Source organism: Canis aureus, chromosome 7 (genome assembly GCF_053574225.1).
Source record: "Canis aureus isolate CA01 chromosome 7, VMU_Caureus_v.1.0, whole genome shotgun sequence".
Taxonomy (NCBI): domain Eukaryota; kingdom Metazoa; phylum Chordata; class Mammalia; order Carnivora; family Canidae; genus Canis; species Canis aureus.
Genome location: NC_135617.1, coordinates 5,389,845 through 5,411,065, shown reverse-complemented (window position 1 = coordinate 5,411,065; position 21,221 = coordinate 5,389,845). Strand labels below are relative to the sequence as shown.

The 21,221-nt window shown below is 45.1% G+C and overlaps 1 protein-coding gene across 14 annotated transcripts in view; it reads right to left on the bottom strand.

Moving 5' to 3' along the window:
- The window catches only part of SLC22A16 (solute carrier family 22 member 16), a 68,906-nt gene that overhangs the window by 1,593 nt on the left and 46,092 nt on the right, over positions 1-21,221 (bottom strand). For 10 of the 14 annotated variants that reach the window (XM_077902764.1, XM_077902771.1, XM_077902772.1 and 7 more), the window contains 5 exons: positions 15,598-15,715; positions 10,716-11,247; positions 6,919-7,046; positions 4,160-4,269; positions 1,820-2,651 (listed from right to left, as the gene is read on the bottom strand). In XM_077902764.1, the coding sequence (XP_077758890.1) occupies positions 2,282-2,651; positions 4,160-4,269; positions 6,919-7,046; positions 10,716-11,247; positions 15,598-15,715 (1,258 nt within the window). In that variant the 3' untranslated portion in view covers positions 1,820-2,281. Of the gene's footprint in view, positions 1-1,819; positions 2,652-4,159; positions 4,270-6,918; positions 7,047-10,715; positions 11,248-15,597; positions 15,716-21,221 lie in introns of those variants that run through there. The other 4 variants (XM_077902766.1, XM_077902768.1, XM_077902776.1 and 1 more) reach the window with 4 other exon arrangements.

Genomic DNA, 21,221 nt, shown 5'->3' with positions numbered 1-21,221 from the left:
TAAGTCCAAACAAGAATGAGAATGACTGGAAGGTCCAAACCAGGACTGGATGTTTCTTCTTGGCTTGGCGGTCAGGATGGTCAGGCAGCGCACAAGCCCATAACCCTCCACCTCCCTCCTGCCAGCGGAAGACCTGGTCTCCTGCCACCCTGGCCGGCTCCCCCCACCCCCTCAGGCATGCCGGGGAGCCCTCACCTCTCCGTCCCCACCTCTCACTCCCCCCTTCCTCCTCTCCAGACTCCCCTGCCTCCTAAATGGGGAGGGCAGGGTTGGGGCGGGGGAGTCCCTCTATCCACAGACCGCCTTCCTTCTCACAGGTTTTTGACCTTTTCCTTTCTACCACTGATTTTCCTTCAGTAAAAATAACAGTTCTCGAGCCTCTTATAACCCACTCCGCCTGGGAGCTTGCTGGGCTCCCCGGGGTGAACTTGGGTTACTGCGACTTCCTGCTCCTCAGTTTCCTCATCTGTAAAATGGACACATGAGTGGCACCTGCCTCAAAGGACGGGGGAATGAATTAAACTCCATGACCCCTTCGAGGCCCTTTGCACAGTACCCGTCTGTGGGAAGGGCCCAAGAAGTGTGCTTCTCTCATTCCAGGAAGCCGGAGAGGCCCTGGGCCTCGGCCCACAGCCCTCGAGCCCGAGCCCGAGCTCTGCGCCCGCTGCCTCCCTGGGTCCGCTCGCCCTCTCCCCGCACCCACGGAAGCCGCTCTTCCCAGGCCGCAGACTCCCAGCTGCCGAGCCCAGCAGACCTCTTCCTGTCCTGCTCCTTCTTGGCTGCTGTCCTCTCCCGCCTTCCTGGCCTCCTCTCCTCCTTCAGGGTCCTGTCACCTCCCCAAGTCGCTGGCTGCTCCTCCTGGAGGAGCTGGGCCCTCCTTCCATCACACTTGACAGGCCTCTGCGACTAGGGCCCTGCTCTGGAGTCTGCTCACCGCGCCCCCAACATAGACTGACCCCCCCACCTGTTCCTCCAGCTGCCCCGGGCCCCAGGCATCTGCCTCCCAGACGCCTCCGCTGGCCATCCTGCAGGTGCCTCACGCTGATGAGCCATCGACGTGTTCCCTCCAGCCACCGACGACGGCTTAGGCCTCCCCCCACCGCCCCAGTCCCGCACACCCAGCAGCTCACCAGGGGCGTGGACGTGACTTCTGCCGTCTCTGAGTCTCCCTGAGTACGAATGCCCTTCCCTCTGACCTCCTTTGACATCCCTGCCTGTTTTTCTAGATTATCTCCTGACTCCCATAACCCACCCTGGTGTTGGCAATAGGTTTGACCCCAAACCCAAACTGGCCATTTTCCTTTTTCCCTTTAAGCCTTTAATTCCCTTGTCTAGAACTCCCTTCTCTCTTTTTCCTCTGGCTGACTCTTATTGGCCCTTCCAGACATAGACTGGAGGCCCCCTCCTCCAGGCAGCCTCCTTCTGGCCTTGGGCTGGGTTGGGAGTCCTCGCCTATAACCCAGAGCCCTGGCCCTCCCCGTACCCCGCCCTCAGCTTGGGGGCTCTTCTCCTTCCCCACCACCCTGGACAGACGGACTCTCTCAGGACAGAGGCTGCCTCTTTCATCTCTGCTCCATAGCACCTAACGAGGAGGTTAGTTCAACAATCAACGCTCAATAAATCTTCGCCAAACCAACCGAAGAATACAATGTGAGTTAGTGTCCACTTGTTTTTTAGATTACTAGGAAACAACGGCTGATAATAAAAGCATCAGAATGAGTGATTTTCATGCGCTTCTTTTTGAAAGAGAAAATACAAACTTATCTTCCAGATTAGCATTTCCATTCCTCCGAATGAAAATACCGGCTCCCTAGGCAGCTTGACACCCAGAAATAACTTTAATGAGAAATTCTATAATTTATTTTTTTACTCACGGAAAACAACAAGCAACATCTGTTGCATCCGAAGGAAGCATATTCACAGAGTATTTCTGCAAATATACACGAGACCTGCTGACAGAGGTTGTCTTGGGGCAAGGGGGCTGGGGCTCTCGGGGGCAGGGTGGAGGAGGAGCGGATTCCCCTGCATTCCCTTCTGTCGCAGAGCGCTCCAGGCCACCCCAAGCCCCCAGCCTGCCTGCCTCCCATCTTCCTCCCACCAGAAGCATCACCCATGAAGAGTCTGTCGTGTTTCAGGTAAGCTGAAAACCAGGCACCTCTCGGCGAGGCACCACGGGGCCCTCCAAGCAGGTAGGCCATGTGAACCCAGAGTCGAGGCCAGGTGGGGGACCCAGGTGACTGGGGCAGAGGCCTGGGAGGCCCGAGAGAGAGCAGGGCTCTCCCTAGGCAGCTTCCAGAGACTGGGGGTGGGGGGCAGGAGAGGGTGCTTCCACAGCGGCCACGACCGCAATGAAGGGCTCACCGGGGGCAGAAGGTGACCGCCCAACATAAAACAGCAATCCCGCTCTCTTTCCCCACCGGGGAGCGGTTAATAAGGTTTCTGTAAACCGCCACCACTGAACCCTAAATTGGCTTCTAACAGGTCCGGGTAGAGATGGCAGCTGGCTGCACTGCCTCCCTGATGCATCGGGGGACTGGGACCTCGCGGGCACCTGTGGCAGGAAGGTCCAAACGCTGGAGAGGTACACGCAGAACGGGGCCACGATGCTCCCCATGCGGCTCACCATGCTGCCGCTCCCCACGGCCAGCGACCTGCAAACAGGAGGCGCGTTAGGGTGCAGACCACGGGGTACCACTCGGCCGCCGCCAGCTCCACGCAGTGGATGGAGCTGGAGGGATGATGCCCAGCGACGTCGGTCAGTCGGGGGAGGCTGGGCATCCTAGGGCCCCACCGTGCGGGGAGTGTAAGGGACAGTGAAAGGGATCATAAGGGAAGAGGGGGGACTGAGTGGGGAAAGTAAGAGCGGGGGACAAACCATGAGGGACCCCAACTCTGGGAAACAGACAGAGGGTAGTGGATGGGAGGTGGGCAGGGGGATGGGGGACCGGGGGATGGGCCCTGGGGGGGCAGGTGATGGGGTGAGCCCTGGGTGTGATATTATATGGTGGCAAATCGAACTCCAATAAAAACAAATGTAAAAAATAAAAGAAAAAAAGAAGAAAGAAAGAAAGAAAGAAAGAAAGAAAGAAAGAAAGAAAGAAAGAAAGAAAGAAGAAAGAAAGAAAGAAAAAAAGACAGTGGCCAGAGGTGAAGCCGAGCACAGCACCGATGTGCGGGCTGCAGGACCGCCCGGGCCCTTGTCCACACTCCCAGCAGAGAATCAATACAATAACCCTAAGCTCGGCCCCAGGGCCGAAAATAAATTTTACACTGATGTTCCAAGAACTGCGTGTGATTTAGATCCGTGTTGTGCGCAACAGGGGAGTATATGAGCATACAGGTCATTCAAGACAAATCAGGACCAGAAAAAAAAAAAAAGAAGAAGAAAAGAAAAGAAGATCAACCATTCTTCCTTTGCTATGCAGATGAGCACCTTATGCATATTCATTCAGTCTCACATTGAGGATAGCATCCGTCTTCTAGAGCAGGAATTTGTCTGGGGTAGGGGGATGGATGGGAATCGGGGAGAATGAAAGATTTATTATATCTGTGGAACATTCTGTTTCAATTTTTTAAAGTCAAGTGGTATCTTCTTGAGCTTTTCTTTAAAAGCCATTTAAGGAAACTTTATAGAATGTCTAGTAAGAAGGAAAGAACGTGCTTTTCATGTGAATAAGTATCTCTTAGTAAGCCAAGGAGAGAGGCCCCACCCCAGGAGAAACTAAATCTGCCTAACACCTTGGACCTCTGGCCTCCAGATATGTGAGAAAATAGACTTCTGTTGTTTCAGCCACCTGACCTTTTGATGTCCCGTTATGGCAGCCCTAAAAATTAAGACAACTGACATCAGAACACCAAGAGACACATCCTGGGAAAATTAGCCTTGAGTCCCATGGAGAGTCAGGGTAAGGCAATTGTATTTGAGACTTAAAATGGTTTTGTAACAGAGTGTGATTTCACCACAATTTCTTTAATATCCTTGCTAATGAGGTGTAGACAAAGCCCCAGATTCAGAATTAGCATCATCATGGAACTTTCCCATATCTCCGGAGCTCCAGTAACCACTGGAGAGAAAGCAAGCATTTATACTCAAAGGTCAAATATAATGAAACGACACTCAAGTTAACACGAAAACAAGAGAAAAATAAGTAACTCTTACCTTACCCTGGTTGGATACAGCTCTGCTGTATAAAGGTAAATGAGGCCAAACGACGCCCCTATGGCAAATTTTCCAGCCATGGTCACCACCACAGTCCAAATAAAGTAATCCTGAAAAAACATATATTAGCAAAATAGACCATCATAACTAATATCTTTAAAGGAAATACATAAAATCTCAAAAATTATTTTAAATGTTCTAATTATCCAATAATTAGAATTATCACTCTTTTTCAGAAGAGTGAAAACTATTATTTCTCTGTTTGAACTTACTTTGTAATCTCTACTCCTGGTCTGTAAAAGCTTTCCATCTTCATAAAATTAAGAGATTAATTTAATTGTGCCTCCCCCCAGCCTTGGAGATTTCAAATTACCAAATTAGAAAAGCCATTTGCAGAGATTGCGATGGAATGAGACACGCCCAGAGGGTACCAGTTGCACTAGCAATTGACCCACTCCTTCTGGAATTGATCCAAGCAGAGTGATTCAAAGAGCCATAGAAACAAATTGTGCTCCTTTGTGACAGTAATCCTCTAGTTTTATAAATCATCTTCAGAAAATAATCTGAAAGTGATAACTGAACCATTAAAAGAGATTCTTTTCTTTTTTTCTTTTGGTGGAAGCATTTCTCAACAGTGAAATTTCTCCCACTCCATTCCTGCTGCCCTTAGGTCCTCTACTTCCCGCTGGGACTCCCAAAGACTTCCCACATTCCATCTTCTCGCTCATCTCCTGTCTGCCAGCTGGACATGGAGATCCTGGTGACCCCAGGGTTCATGTGTTGAGGTTGGCGGAGCCTCTGTCAACCTGAATCCCTGAATGACTCCGTGGAGCCAAACACCCCCTCACCACTCCTGCCACCACCAACCAGGTAGACCCTCATCAAACCTTCTATGAGCAAGAAATAAATACCTGTTATGTGAAGTCACTGGCATTTGACGATGCCTCTAATAAAGCAACTAATGTCACCTTGTTACCCTACACCCTAATTACTGTGTGTTTGTGGGATGAATTTGTTGACAGTATCTCTTGTAGACGGGATTTGTTGAAGGAATGAATGTAACTTAAAAAAAACATGGACACGTGTTGATACTGCCATTTGGGGAGAAACTTTTATTAGAAGGAAGAAATTTGGGGTTAAGTGTTGGCGCCCTATTTCTAGAAACTCCCTTCAGCTACTTTCCTGTCTTCCCTATTATCACAGGGGCTTAACCATTATAGAACTCGAGGGTTCTGGGGTTCCCCTAAATCTTCACAAGTTCAAAGGCAGCTGCCATCAGCTCAACTAGTATACCTGTAAACCACTTAAAACAAACAAACAGGGATCCCTGGGTGGCGCAGCAGTTTGGCGCCTGCCTTTGGCCCAGGGCGCGATCCTGGAGACCCGGGATCAAATCCCACATCGGGCTCCCGGTGCATGGAGCCTGCTTCTCCCTCTGCCTGTGCCTCTGCCTCTCTCTCTCTCACTGTGTGCCTATCATAAATAAATTAAAAAAAAAAAAAATTAAAAAAAAAAACTTTAAAAACAAACAAACAAACAAACAAACAAACAAAAAGGTGTGGATGAAGTTCCCTCAAATTGGCAGCAACCTCCCGGTCCCGAGTAGTTTTACTGCCTGCATATAGTTGTATATCAATCCTCTGGAAATTTCAGTGACATAAAACATTTGATTCACCAACCTTGAGAATTAAGTGAAATGGTACTATAAAAAGAAGTCACTGGTTAACTTAACGTAAATTTCAAACAACATGTAAAATCTTAAATGCCTTGGCTCTAAATGTTGAGATACTATTGCTGAACAATCATATAATCTTAGAGAAAATTATAGAAAGTATTTTAAAGTGTAGTTACCATGACCACATTTTCCAAATCAAGAATGAAAAACACAGGTTCTGATAACATTTGGCGGGGGGGGCGGGTGTGGAGAAGCACTTACTGGATGCAAGAGTTATTCTAGGGGATGGTGTTTGCCCAAATATGGGAATGGGAGGGTGCTTTCAGTAGTTTATGGCATCGTTTCTCAGTAGGAAACTGCATTCTTAAGAACAAGTTTCTTGAGGGATTTAGGCATACCAGAAATTGGAAACTACTCATCTACTGCAATGAAAGACAAGACTACTTAAATTGAAACAGTCCTGAAGATAGAACTCATTACGTCCTTCAGATGTCTCTATGGCTCCCTCCCCCTCTTTCAGGTTTCTAATCCACTGTCACCTTCTCTGGGAGGCACACCATCCTCGATCACCCTGGATAAAGCAAACACATGTGTCACACACACACACACACACACACACACACACACACACACACACTCACATTCTCCATCACTTATCCTGTTCTGGTTTTCTTCATACTTGTAGAAACTAGATTCACTGTGAGTCTTCAGCACCTAGAACGACACCTGCCACCTGACAGATGCTGGATACATATTTGTTGAATGAATGAACGTTTAAGATTACAATAATCACTGGAAGAGGTGATCAACTGTCCTCCTTTGGGACCTCTGTGTTTACAAAATACAACACTGGCCATCTCTGGGAAGTGAGATTACGGGTGCTTTTTTTTTTTTTTTAACATTTTTTTCCTTAATCTTTTTACCATGAACATATAATACTTACACAACAGAGAAAGGATGGTTTTTAAAAGAACACATTTAAAAATATTATGTGTATACTCTGTCCATATGTCTGAATTGATCTTCATATCTGCTGTCCTAGTGTAACTAACCACACCCTAAATTAGACATAAAAATAACTCACCTTGGGGATCACCATAACCACACCACAGAACAGTGCACCTGAGATAAGGGCGAAGGCCAGAACGCTTCTTCTCCCTATACGGTCCATCCCCAAGCACATGAAGATGTAGGCAGGAATTTCCACTGCACCTGTCATTGAGCGAAAGGGCCCTCGATAAGCCACGGCAACCAACTGCGCGACAGGACCTCGCCTTCTAACCCACCACCCAAAAGGGATGATCAGCCCTCTCCCCACTCCCAGGAGCCCCTCAGAGCTACCCAACGACTGCCCTGCAAGCTCTGCCCCCTTTTAAACTCCCTGTAGGGAGGAGGATGTGTCCTGTGAAGTACACAGTCCTGCAGTCTGCCTGGCACTCATCACCCGCCCTAGGAACCTTGTCCCCCACCAGGCTGGAAGCGCCCCAGGACATGCACAGGGGGCCCAGAGGACAGGCCTGTCAGATGAATACATCAGTAAATTCACAGACGACCAGTGGATAATTTCTGACCTTTGATTTCTCACGCTTGACAGAACTAGGGAAAATTCTAGATGAGTGATTTCAAAGTTTAGGAACTAAAGTAGAAAATCAGTGTGGGCTAGATAGACAAACTAATGATAAGGTGTGATGGATTTTTAATCTAAAAGTAAACATTTGGGACTCCTGGGGGGCTCAGCGGTTGAGAGCTTGCCTTCAGCTCAGGGCATGATCCTGGGGTCCCGGGATCGAGTCCCACATCGGGCTCCCTGCATGGAGCCTGCTTCTCCCTCTGCCCGTGTCTCTGCCTCTCTCTGTCTGTGTGTCTCTCATGAATAAATAGATAAAATCTTAAAAAACAAATAAATAAAAGTAAACATTTAAAAATCTAACATGAGGGGCACCAGGGTGGCTCAGTGGTTGAACATCTGCCTTTGGCTCAGGGTGTGATCCTGGGATCGAGGATCGAGTCCCTCATCAGACTCATTGCAGGGAGTCTGCTTCTCCCTCTGCCCGTGTCTCTGCCTCTCCCTCTGTGTCTCTCGTGAATAAATAAATAAATAAAATATATATATTTTAAAATCTAACACGAGTCCCCTACAGGACGGAAACTTCCTTGGGCCTCTTTTTACTGCCCCACCACAAAAGTAAAGAGCTGCATCTTAAAAGCTCTTCTCTTGAAAACCAAAGTTTTTGAATCTGAGATCCAGAGCCAAAAAGCTCTATGTCTATCTACCAGCCAGAATGAAATAGGAAGCAAGCACGAAGATCCTGTGCCCAAGCGAGCAAGCCCAACGGTCTCCTTCAGGAAGCTGCCATTCTTCGGCAGCCTAGATCTTGCACGTAATTCAGTCTTCAAGTTCTTCCCTCCCTCTGCCACTTGCCTAACCTCAGGATGCAACCCACCACTGCCGCTCAGGAGTGACGTGCCCTTGTCCACGCAACTGCAGGACGTTGCAAGCCCCCGGAGAGGCAGGCCCGCGTCTATGTCTCCCCCAGCTTCGGAACACACCATCGGGGTAGATACATATACTCCGAGGGAACGTTCTCAGTAGTACATCAGAAATCAAACTCAGCTGCTGCTGCTCAAAAAAAAAATAAAAGTGGCTCAGGCCAAGGCAAAGATTAACATCCTGAGCCACCTCCGAGAGCTGGTCTCTCTTCCTTTCATTGGCCTGGAGAAGACTCGGCTCTGAAGGAAACGCCCCTTCCATGGGCCCTGCGGTAAGGCCCAGGCTTTCAGGCCAGATCGGTTTGTATACCTCTTACTCTACTTTTTTAAAGAGCTTATCAAGCACTTTTCAAGGTCAAGTAAGATCATGACCCTCAAAAGAGCCATATGGGAGCAGGCCTGGCTTAGTGTCCCCACTTCACCACAGGGATTAAATGCTTTGAGCCAAATTAGTAAGTCAGCTCAGGGACTGGTAGCAGGTCTTCAGGAGCCAAGACTCCTTTGCTGCAGTCTCCCTCCCTCCTTCCTCGCCTCAGAACTGGGTCCTGGGCCACCAGCCAACTTCCCAGAGTCTAGCAAAGTGGGGCAGCAACTGTGAAATGTCTGAAGAGTGATTTAAAGTATCCTACCCTGGTTTTTCTGGAGCTGTCACTTCAGGATACGGATACTACATCTAGTTTTTGGTTTGACTGTGTCTGAGATATAAATGGTGCGAGCAACGAGCAAGCCTCCTGGCGTTAGGACAATCTGCCATTTACTTTCTTCACTCTGTAATACACAACCTCTCCCATTGCTCAGACCCAGTTCAGCTCCTAACCCCACATAACCCCCAAGAGTCTGTCTTGAAGCTACTGAAGCATTTATCACCTGCGAGTAGCCCAACACCTGAGCTGAAATCCCCACCAGCCCCAACCCATCTCAGGAGATAAAAACTCATTCAAAAATTTCACAGCAGGGATCCCTGGGTGGCGCAGCGGTTTGGCGCCTGCCTTTGGCCCAGGGCGCGATCCTGGAGACCCGGGATCGAATCCCACATCGGGCTCCCGGTGCATGGAGCCTGCTTCTCCCTCTGCCTGTGTCTCTGCCTCTCTCTCTCTCTCTGTGACTATCATAAATAAATAAAAATTAAAAAAAAAAATTTCACAGCATAGAAATGTTGACATGAAGCTCCTGTCAGTAAGAGGACTTCTGGGAAGGGCAACAGCATGAAAAATCTAAGACAATAGAGAATATTAAAAACCATGTATATTTATCTTAGAAACATTGTTATACTTATGAGATGTCCCAGTTTCTTGAGAATGTATATGTCCATTAAAACTAAGAAACTATATCATAAAGATCTAAAGCTCCAGCTTCCCTAAGCTTCCCCATGTCACACCGCACCCCATTGGGTCCTCCCGCCACTTGCTGCTCTGTTCTAGGAACGCTGCATCATTTCTCAAACTGACATACAGAATGTTTGAAGCCAAGATGGACTCAGTCTGCAAACTTGCTGGTTTGCCCAAGAGAATAAAGGTGGGTTTTTCCCCCCTTCAAATGACTTCTCTCATAATTCCTGCTGAGCTATCATGAACAAAAACAGATGTGTCATCAGAGCACTCCAATGAGAAGGGATGATATCTATGTGTAAAAATGTAAAAGCAAGATTTTCTGAGGATAATAGCAAGTGCAGGCAGCCTTTATGAAAATAGCCAGGAGTTGCAACTAGATGGACAATACAGATTTCTAATATTCCTCTCATGTTGGGTGTGAATTTGGACGGCCCTCGGAGTCATGCCTCAAGACGTCACAGCAATTTCTCGAGCCATTTTAACCTGCTACTAGAATGGAAGAAGCATGACAACGAAATTAGAGTTGCATGTATTTAAGTGATTTTCTTCACTGAAATTTCTAAATTCAGCACTTTTGAAGGTAGAAAGATACCAGAAGATCTCCAAGACACATTAAATCTTAAAAGGAAAACCACCTACGAAGAACAACAGGTAGGGAATGATCTCTTGATCTGCACAAATGTATGGAAATGTGTCGAAAGAGATATAAAAGAGCACAAGCCAGATGTTAAAGACGTCACCTCTCAAAGAGAGTTCTGAGACGGGGGTGGGCTTATAGGAAGGAAGCAAGCAAGGAGCAGAGGCAGAAAAGGAAGGAGGGACTAAATTCTTCTGACTGTTTGCATTGTTTAAAAAAAATATATATATATATACACATATATATATGTATAGATATGTGTATATATATATACCTGGCATTCCAGTCTAATAACACTAAAAGAGGCCATAATAATACAGTGGGCAGTATTGTTCCTGGTAGAGAAAAGACAATAAAAGCACACTAAAAACATGGTAGAAACATCAGTTCATTGCTACACTTAAATATAATTTAACTACTTACCCATGAGGAAGAGGTTTAAATATTCATTGCCTCCTAAATTAACAGAATTCAAGGAGAAGAAGTAGAATCCCAAACACCCCGTGAACCAAATCAGCCAAACAGTAAGTGTCCTCGTTCCAACATTCCAGTCACAAAACAGATCTAATAGGTTGTGCTTCTTAACTTCAAGGGGTTCATTACCAACAGGATCATTTAGATCCAGTGACAAAAGTTCTGACAGTTTACAGGAGCTGGCCCTATTCCACTTGGCAATCGTATCAACTACTTTTTGCGCTTCTTCATATCTTCCCTCTGAGAGAAGCCAAAAAGGTGTCTCTGGGAGTATCCAACAGCACAGGACAAAGGGGATAGTCACTGTGGAGAGGACTATCTGATAGATCCACCAGGTCCTGACAAAGTAGCCTGTCAAAGCCACCACCATTGTTCCAATTGCAAAAAAGGAATGCATCTGGATGCATGCCCACGTCCGAGCCTTCATGCCAATAAATTCCGTCACATAGACAAACACCACCACGAGATAGCCACTTCCAGACTGAAAAACAAAGCAGGGAGGGTGGTCCAGATTTAAGGTCACATTTATAACTGCTAAGGGGTCTGATCTCTCTGCATATCACACACAGGCAAGAAAGAAAATGACGACAATTGTTTTCTGAAACCCATACCACATTGATAAAATCATGTTGATTCCAATCCATCCTTCTTCTTTCAATGGTTCTTTTCATCCTCCCTCCACCCTCGCCACCCCAAATGGCTCACACTTGAGAGGTTATGTCTGATATAAAGGAGAGGATATGAATGATACATGTTAGACAATGCCTTTTCTTATAGAGGATCGTAAGTATTCCTCTATAGTGTGAATTTATTTCTCACTTAACATAAATATAAACATGCATGCAAATTTATCTATATATAAGAGGTCCTTATCATTAAGTCCTAAATTGTTAAATGGGAACCAAAAATTATGGTAACTAGTGGGAAGAAAAAGATTTGATTGAAACTTTATTTTAACAGGCAACAAAAGAGAAAATAAATTGGGCTTCATGAAAATTAGAAACTTCTGCTCATCAAAGGACACCACCAATAGAGTGAAAAGGCAACCTACGGAATGAGATATTTACAAATCATATATCTGTTAAGAAATTAATATGCAGGATAGACTGAAGACTCCTAAAATTCAACAATAAAACAAACAATCCAATTCAAAATAAGCGAAGGATTTGGATTTTTCCAAAAAGATATATGAATGGCCAATAACCAATGAAAGGATACTCAACATTCCTAACCATTAGGGAAACGCAAATCAAAGCCAGGATGAGATACTACCTCATGGCCATTAGGATAGTTACTATTAAAAACAACAACAACAGAAGATAACAAACGTTGACCGAGATATGGAGAAACTGGAACCTTTGAGCACTATTGGTGGGAATATAAAATGGTACAGGTGCTATGGGAAAACGCACGGGGATTTCCCCAGAAAACTAAAAACAGAATTCCCATATGATCCAGCAGTCCCACTTTGGATATAGACCCGAAATAACTGAAAGTGAGATCTCAAATAAATATTTGTACACCCATGTGTGTAACAGCATTATTCACAATGGCTAAAATACAGAAGCAACACAAGCATCCATGCACAGATGGATAGAGGAGTGGTCTACACATACAATGGAATATTATTCAGCCTTAAAAAGGAAGGAAAGTCTGACACATGCTACAACATGCATGCGCTTTAAGGCCATTACTCGAAGTGAAATAAGCCCATAACAAAAAGATAAAATACTGTATGATTCCACTTATATGAGGTACATAGTGTAGCTGAAATCATGAGATAGGATGTAGAATGTGGTGGCCAGGGGCTGGGGGAAGAGGAAAGGAGGGTTGCTGTTTAGTGGGTATAGAGTTTCAGTTTTGCAAAATGAAAAGAGTTCTGGAGATGGATGCTGGTTATAGTTGCACAACAATATGAATGTACTTAATATCACTGAAAGGTAGACTTAAAAATGGTTAAGACGGTAAATTTTATGTGTATTTTGCCACAATTTTTTGAATTGGGGAAAATCAACTTGATTTTGAAAATAAGCCTATCTTTAACAAAATTTAATAGCAATATGTGATCATTCTTGGAATAAACAAAGAATGAATCAAATAATGGGTTTTGGTGTGTGGGGGGGATGATGAAAGGATTAGTATTTTTCCTATAAGATTATTTCACATTTGACTTTTATAATACACATCATAAAGTTAATTTTTGCAAAATTATTCAAGAGCCAAAGGCCTCTCTTAATCCTTTGAGATTCAAATCACACTCTCCTGGAAGCTCATCACATCATTATCCTTGTGGATGTTAATTTCTTCAAAAGTTTACTGGTCTACCTTTGCCACATCCCAGTTGGCCAAGGGATTTGGGTAGGATTTAGTTTTCCCCATTGCTTTCAAAGACCTTTTATAGTCAAACATCTTTTGTAAGGCCTGCAATTTCACCTCCCATCAGAAAGTCAGAAAGAAGCTGGCCTACCAGCAATTTCCTGTGACAGAGAGGATGACGCGCTAGTGGTAAGCAGGGATGTGCGGGGTGGGGCCTACTGCACTAATGTTCAGCCCAATACTTTTGTGACAACGCCTTTCATTTCTCCATATGGCCTTGTAATTGCAAGACTCAGAAAATGAACCCTGATAAGGAGAACTCCCACACCCAAGAATCTGGTTGTTTGGTGAATGTTTGCTGCTCTTACAGTACACAAGGATGGTGACAGCCATCAAATACCACAAATTTCCCCCATTAAGTTAAGCAGTGACATCAGTCCCTAGCAGGTTTTTTCCAGGTGCGTTCTGAATCCACTCCTACTCCCTCTAGGTTACTTCTGTCACTGGGTTCAAACAATCCTTTTGAACAAAGGATTAACCCAACTATATAATTCCAAAACATTCCCTGGATCCATTCACACCCGTCACTTCTACTGATAACGCCCTGCTCTTCACATCTACCCTGAGCCCTCTGCCCCGGAACAGCCACTTGGGCCCGCCTGAACCCCTGCAGGAGATTCCCATTGCCTCGAGGAAATCAAGGAAACTCGTGATCATCCTCCAAGGCCCCGATTGGTCATCCCTCTCCCCATCAGTCTCAGCAAGGTTATTTCACCTCCTCTCTAGTCTCCAGACACCCAGACCTCCAATTCCCTCTCATCGTAGGGCCTTCTCATCTTACTTGCTGCCTCTGCCTGGAATGTTCTTGTCTTACCCACCCCTCAGGACTAAAAGGCCCCTGACTCTCCAGACTCCCCACCCTCCCAACTTAAGACCCGCTCGCTCCCCCCTCCCACTGTCACACCTCCACTGTCAACATTGTATTTTTGAAGATGGCCCATCAGTGTTTTGACTTTCCCACTACACTGTAGGGTCACTGAAACAATACGGTCTGGTTTACTTAGCATTACGATCTGCAGGCAGATCAATAAATGTGTTGAGCAAATGAGCCGGCCTGCATCTTCCCTACTCAGAGTTCAACCGCAGCCACATTTCTCAGGAAAATCAAAGACAAGAGCCATAGACAATTAAGCTGCATTGACAAATGTGTTCAATGAGCGGCCGTCTCATTTTCTCAGGTCTGAAAATAAACACGTGGTATTTGCAAGACCGAAACAGATATTTTCAGAATTTATCCTCTTAAGTCTTCGCACCCTCTCCGTACCTGTGCCTCTGGTGAACCATCATTTCCACCAAGGGTCTCATCAAATCTCACTCTGCAATCACAGAGCCATTTCCTCTTATTACATCCTCAGTGGAGACAGACCACTGCTTGTTATCTTTTGTATTTAAAAACTCTTTACATTTCTAAATATAGATAATTACTTTTTTTTTAAGGTCCTGCACCTCCTAATTCTCCTAATTATTTTTTCTTTTTATGCAACAATCCTATCCTTGGCCATTTGCGTGGCTGCCTAGGAACCCTGTCCAGCCTGTGAGTGCTGGGACACCTTCTGAGCTCGCAGTCCTTGGCTTCTCCCTGGAATCTTGGCTCATACAACCTGGTGAGAGGGGACACATGCCTGCCCGTTCAGCTAGGTCACAAGCTCCTCCCACAGACAGAAACCTCACTCCACTACCCTTGACCAGTGACCTCCAAACAGATTCACTGCGGCTGGCCTCTGGCAGTCTGGACCCTGTCTAAAAGCCTCACTGAGTGTGGGGACGCTTCCTCCCTGGCTGGTCCACTTCTGATGATAGTCCCAACCAGAATGACTGCCAATGTCACGTCAGGTGCCCTACCGTGGATACTAACTGTAATTTCCCTGGGTCCTGATAATAACCCAGTGAAGCATGTAGTATTTTCTGCAGTTTACAGCTTAGAAACTAAGGCTCAAAGAGGACCACCTGTTTGCCCAAGGCCACACAGCTAAAAAGCCAAAATATGGCAAAGCTGGTACTCAAACCCATGCCCTTTCCCTACATGTCCCTGTTCCTCATAACAGAAAAGCCTGATGCCTTCTTGTTCTCTTTCCTGCTGCACACTACACAGACGACTCTCTTAACACACCTTAAGCGTCTGTTGGGCTCGTGCATACAGGGTCTGACTAGGCCACTGTAATTGCTCAGAAATGAAATGACGCCTCAGTAATTGGGGAATGCGGATCATGTGCCAGGCATGGGGTCAAACAAAAGGTCTCTGCTTTGTAAGCAACCATTTTTCATTTTAATGAGCTTCACTGTAAACACAGGGTGCCACTATCCCACAAAAAAGACTTCTCAGTGGAATGAACAAAGATTAGTCCTTGATCGCTCTCACCACATGCCAAATGACCCAAACTAAGACAGTTGGGCTCGACGTGAAAACACTGCAGCCGAATTAATGAGGTCTTTGAAAAGCACACACAAAACTCACCATGGCAAGAAGAAAGCGTGCGATCATGAAGCTGTAATAATCAAACGAGAACGCCGCTGCTATGCCAAAGAAAAATATGCCAGCGCTTGTGGACCACAAGACAAGGCGTCTTCCTATCCTGAAAAATAAGAATCACACAGTGGAACAAGCAAGGTAATGGTTATAACAGTTCCAACACCCACTCAATTCACGGAAGTTGAGTGTTGCCTACATATCTCATAGCTTATGTACTGGTTCCTGCTGTTCATTCATCTATTTGGGGAAATAGTGAGTGGACACATGACTTCTTCAAGAGGCCAGTCTTTCGGTGGAGAGGCCCCCACCCAAGCCACTAATATACATATATGATCACCCTGGGTGATCCCCAGAAGGCCTCCTAACCCAGGACTGCTGAGGGAAAGGAGGGTTTGTCCTTTTGCTCCCAGACTTCTGCTGTCTGACCTGTTGGACCATCTTCCCTGTCCACACGGGTAGAGAAGGTCTTGCCAAGCCTCTTTAAAAACAGGTGGGTGGGGGATTGGGGTAACTGGGTGATGGGCCCTGAGGAGGACACTTGATGGGATGAACACTGGGTGTTACACTGGTGTCACATTGGCAAATTGAACTTCAATAAAAACAAATGAAAAATAAGCAGATAAAAGTAAAGAATAAAAAAATAAAAACAGAGGGCTTGCTACATTCTGCTCCTAGAATACGGGGCTTGCTTGCTCCGCATTTTCGTAATTGGGAGGGGCATTTATTTGCCTAAAAAGCAAACAAACAAATTATAATCCTGACAGATTTTTTAAAAATTGAGATATCATTCACAAACCACAAAGTCCGACCTTTGCAAGTATACGGAGCAGGGGCTTTCAGTGTATTCACCAAGTCGTGCAGCCCTCATGACGAATTCCAGGATATTTTTCATCACTCCAAAAAGAAACTCTGCACCCAGGAGCCGTCATCCTGCCTTTTGTGCGCACCCCCTCCCTCCAGCTCCTGACTTCCACTAACCTACTGTCTGTCTCCAGGGAGTTGCTTACTCTGGACATTTTATATTAACAGAGTGGCACAATATATGGCCCGTGGTGTCTGGCTTCCTTTACTTAGCATTGTGTCTGTAAGATTCGTCTGTGATGCAGTGTGTCTTCCCTTCATTCCTTTCTGGGTCTAAATAACACTCCACTGGGGGGCTATACCACATTTGTTTATCTATCCATCAGTTGAAAGACATTTGGATCGCCTCTGCTTCCCAGCTATGGGGAATAGTGCTGCCGTGAACATTTTGTGAGCAAAATTTTGTGTTCGGTTCTCTTGGGTATGTAGCCAGGAGCGGAATTGCCGGCACCTACAATAACCCTATGTTTAACATTTGGAGGAACTGCCGAACTGCTTTCCAAAGTGGCTCCCCATTTTTACAATCTCACCCACAATGGACGAATTTCTCCACATCCTTGATAACACGTGTCCATTATTGTCTGTCTTTTTGATTACGGCCATCCTCGTGAGTGTGCAAGGGTATCTCATTGTGGTTTTGATGTGCACTTCCTTCATGACTGATGATGTTGAGCATTTTTATATGTGCTTGTTGGCCATTTGCACATATTCTTTAAAGAAATATCTATCTAAATCCTTTGCCCGTTTTTAAACTGGGTTGTTTGTCCTTATATTGTTGAGTTATAAGAGTTCTTTATATATTCAGGATCCTGGGCTCTTATCAGATATGTGGTTAACAAATATTTTCTGCCTGTGAGTTGTCCCTGACAGATAATTTTAAGGCAAAAGAATATAGCCTTGAGATTCCAACCAACACATTTCCCTGGTAAAGTGGAGGATATACAAGCAAATAAAAAACTGTCCTCTGCACACCCTCAGCCTTCTATGCTCCCACACACACACTAGTAGGGATGGTTGGGCCTACACATGCATGGTCTCCAAACTCATCTGAGCCCTGAATGCCATTTCATACTTTTTACCCACCGCTCCCCTCATCAACCTCCTCTGCCACCCACAATGTCTGCACCTCCCATCTCCTGCAGAGAACAGAGGCCATCAAAGAGAAAGCCCCACAACTTCCTGCTGGGCCCACCTGCCAACACAACCTGCATTCTGCATTCAGCTTTCTCTTCTTCCCTCCTCTCTGGAGACACCCAACCCACCCTTTTCTCTCCAGATACCAGTTTGCAATCTTTGTTTTGGATCGTGCCTCTTCCCTCCTCCTCTGAGAACTTATTCTAACAATTACTTCTTTTGCCTCTCTCTTTCTCTCTCCTCGGACTCTTTCCTTTCAGTTTAAGTCTTTTCCAGCCAAAGACAAGAGCCTTCCATGGAACCTAACACTCCATCAGCCACATTTCATCCTGCCTTTCCTCCACCAATGGCTTATCAGGAAGGAATATGGATGCCTCAACTCCTATGTCTCCTTAGCCGGTGACCAGGGTCGCCACTGACTTTTCTGAGATGGCCCTCCAGTCACCAGGGACCCGCAGGCTGCCTCTCTCAGGTCCTTATCTGCCTGTCTCCTTAGTGCCATGGACCATTCCTGCTCTGAAGGCCCATTCCACCTCGGCTTGCCAAACACCACTCTCCACGTTTGGCCCAGGCCTCCCTGACGGCCCACCTGCCTCAGCGTCAGCATTTCCCAAAGTCCTCTACTGCATGCTCCGGGCCCTTGAGATGTCATCTGCCTCCCTGCCTCTGATTCCTAAGAACATGCTGTCAACTGCCCACATGCCTTCTGGTCCTAGTGGCTCTGCTCCACTTGTTTTTTTTTTTTTTTTTTTTAAGATTTTTAATTTATTTATTAGAGAAAGAGAGAGGCACAAGTGGAGGGGAAGGGGCAGAGGATGAGGGAGAAGGAGAAGCAGACTCCGCTGAGCAGGGAGCCCGATTTGGGGCTGGATCCCAGGATCCCGAGACCATGACTCCAGCCAGAGGCAGACTCTTCACTGCCTGAGCCACCCAGGCGCCCGGCTCTTCTCCATTTTGAGGTCCTGCATAGCTTCTATCTTTGTTATTGGTGGTGGTGGTATTTTGATTTTCCCTTTCTTTCTTAATCCAGGGGTAGGACATGCTCATGGGAAAATATACCCAGACACAGTTCCCTTTCTTCTGAAATGGCTCTCTCCTTCATATTTCCTGAATTGGTTGGTTATCTTTCTTCTTCCTCCAGCATAGTGGTCACTGAATCATATCAGTTTAAAAATGCCCCCTCAATATGTGTCCACCTTTGCCTCTCTGTCTCTCCTGCCTTCATTCAGGCCTTCGCCTCCCCCTACAGCACTCATCCCCACGGCCTCCCAACCAACCAAGCCTGAGCGCACCTCTCCCCCACTTCCCAGAAATAAAAACAATCCCAGGTGTAGTTTTGCTTCACTACCTTTATCTATTCTATCTGTCTGCCAAATGGGCCTCCCCACAATTCCCTGAATGCGCTAGGCTCTCTCATCCCATGAAGTTGTCCCCCCACCCCATAGAAAGCCTTCTCTATTGAGCATTTAAAACCCAGGTCAATGGGGCACCTGGGTGGCTCAGTGGTTGAGCGTCTGCCTTCAGCCGGGGCGTGATCCCGGAGTCCTGGGATCGAGTCTCACATCGGGCTCCCTGCATAGAGCCTGCTTCTCCCTCTGTCTCTCTGTGTCTCTCACGAATAAATAAATAAAATCTCAAAAAAATAAAAAATAAAGTAAAACCCAGATCAAGTGTGCAGCCTTTTCTGACCAACCTCTGGGGTCTTGCAGCAGAAATGAAGAGAAAATGGAAGGTAGCAATTAGGTATTCAGGCCTGGGTTCAAATCCCAGCTCCATTGCTTACTTTCTAAATAAACTTTCTGTGCCTCCTTTTCCATACCGGTACTTAAAATAGGGCCAATAGTGCCTACCTCACAGATTTCTTTAAATAATTAAACGAAATAATGCACAAGACATTTAGAATAGTACCGAGTGCATAGGAAATGGTTCATAAATGTGAGCTATTGTTATTTTAAGAGCATTTATCACATTTCATTGAAATTATCTGTTTAAAAGTCTTTCTCCTCCACTGTTAGCTCTGTAAGGATGGGATCAGATCTTATTTCTTTGCTTTTTGTTATTTTTTATTATAATTGATCATACATACATCAGAATACATAAAAATATATATGTACAATTTGGAGAATAAAGACTAAAACATCTATGAAATCACAACCCAAAGCAAGAAAAAGATCATTGCCACTCTCCCAGTAGCACCTGAGAGAGGTGCTCTCTCTCACACCTCCCTTTGTGATTCCAAACCCCAAAATCCTTCCCCCCTTTTGGAAGGACCATTATCTTAATTTTAGTGACCATCAATTCCTTGCTCTTCATTCCATTTTAACATAGGCAGCCCTAAACAATACAGGTTACTTTTGCCAGTTTTTGAACTTTCTATAATCAAATGGTACTATGTGTATTATGGCTCTCTTCTTTCACTCAATACTATTTTTGGAAACTCATCTCTGTTGTTTGTGTAGCTATAGTTCATTCATTGAATGGCCACATATCCCACAGCAAGAAATACTGCAAAACACGTGTCTACAATATGGCTGACGTACATTTGGGTTGTTTGCATGGCCAGGCTGGTAGCAACAATGCTGTAGGAGCCTTCTAATGCATGTACCCATATGGACGTGTGCAAGAGCTTCTCCAGAGTACAAGCCCTAGAACATGTGAACTGTACCTATCATCAACTTTTCTATATAATGATAAACCATTCGTCAAAGTTTTTTTGATTTGCATTTTCAATTTGCACTCACACCAGCACTCACACTCCTACTACTCCGTATCCTCACCAACACTTAGCATTACAAGAATTTCTACTTTTGACAACTGGTCAACAATAAATGGTACGGTTATATACCACTAACACCTTTTTCATCTCTTCATCAGCCATTTGGATGTTCTCTTTTATGAAGTGATTTAAAATCTTTTTCTCAATCTTCTGTTAGGTTGTCTATCTTTTTTTCCCAATTGATATAAAAGTCCTTTAAGTACTCTGGATTTTAATCCTTTGGTTACATGTAAAGCAAATATTGTCTCTCTCGCTCTCGGGCTTGTCTTTCTTCTTAATGGTGTCTTTTCATGGACATAAATTCTTCTAGTGAAGTCAAATTTATCTATTTTTTTCCTTCGTGGTTAGTGCTTTTTGTATCTTCAAAAAGGTCATCTCTTCCTTCAAGTGGGTTCTGAAAATATTCTCTCATATTATCATCCTAACATTATATAGTTTTCCCTTTCCCATATGTATCTTTAATCATTCTAGATTTTAATCCTGATTTTCATAGTATAAGGTGTGAGGAAGGGACACTGGTTGTATTTTCTTCTATATGGCTAACAGTTGTCCCAGGACCACTCATTAATCCTTTTCCTGCTGATGTGTGATGCCTTATTTGTTCCATAGTTATATCTATAAATGCACTACCCATGGTCCTCTAAGGAGCTATTAACAGTTTGTCTAATGATACATCTATTTATCTTAATGACTTGATTCTTGAAGTTTGCTATTTTCTCTATGGAAGTTTGTCATTTGTACACACGTTTTTGATATATTTATCCATGCATATTTTACATTTTTTGGCTTTTGCAATAGCATTTTTTTAACTTTTTAAAAATTGAAGTATAGTTGACAC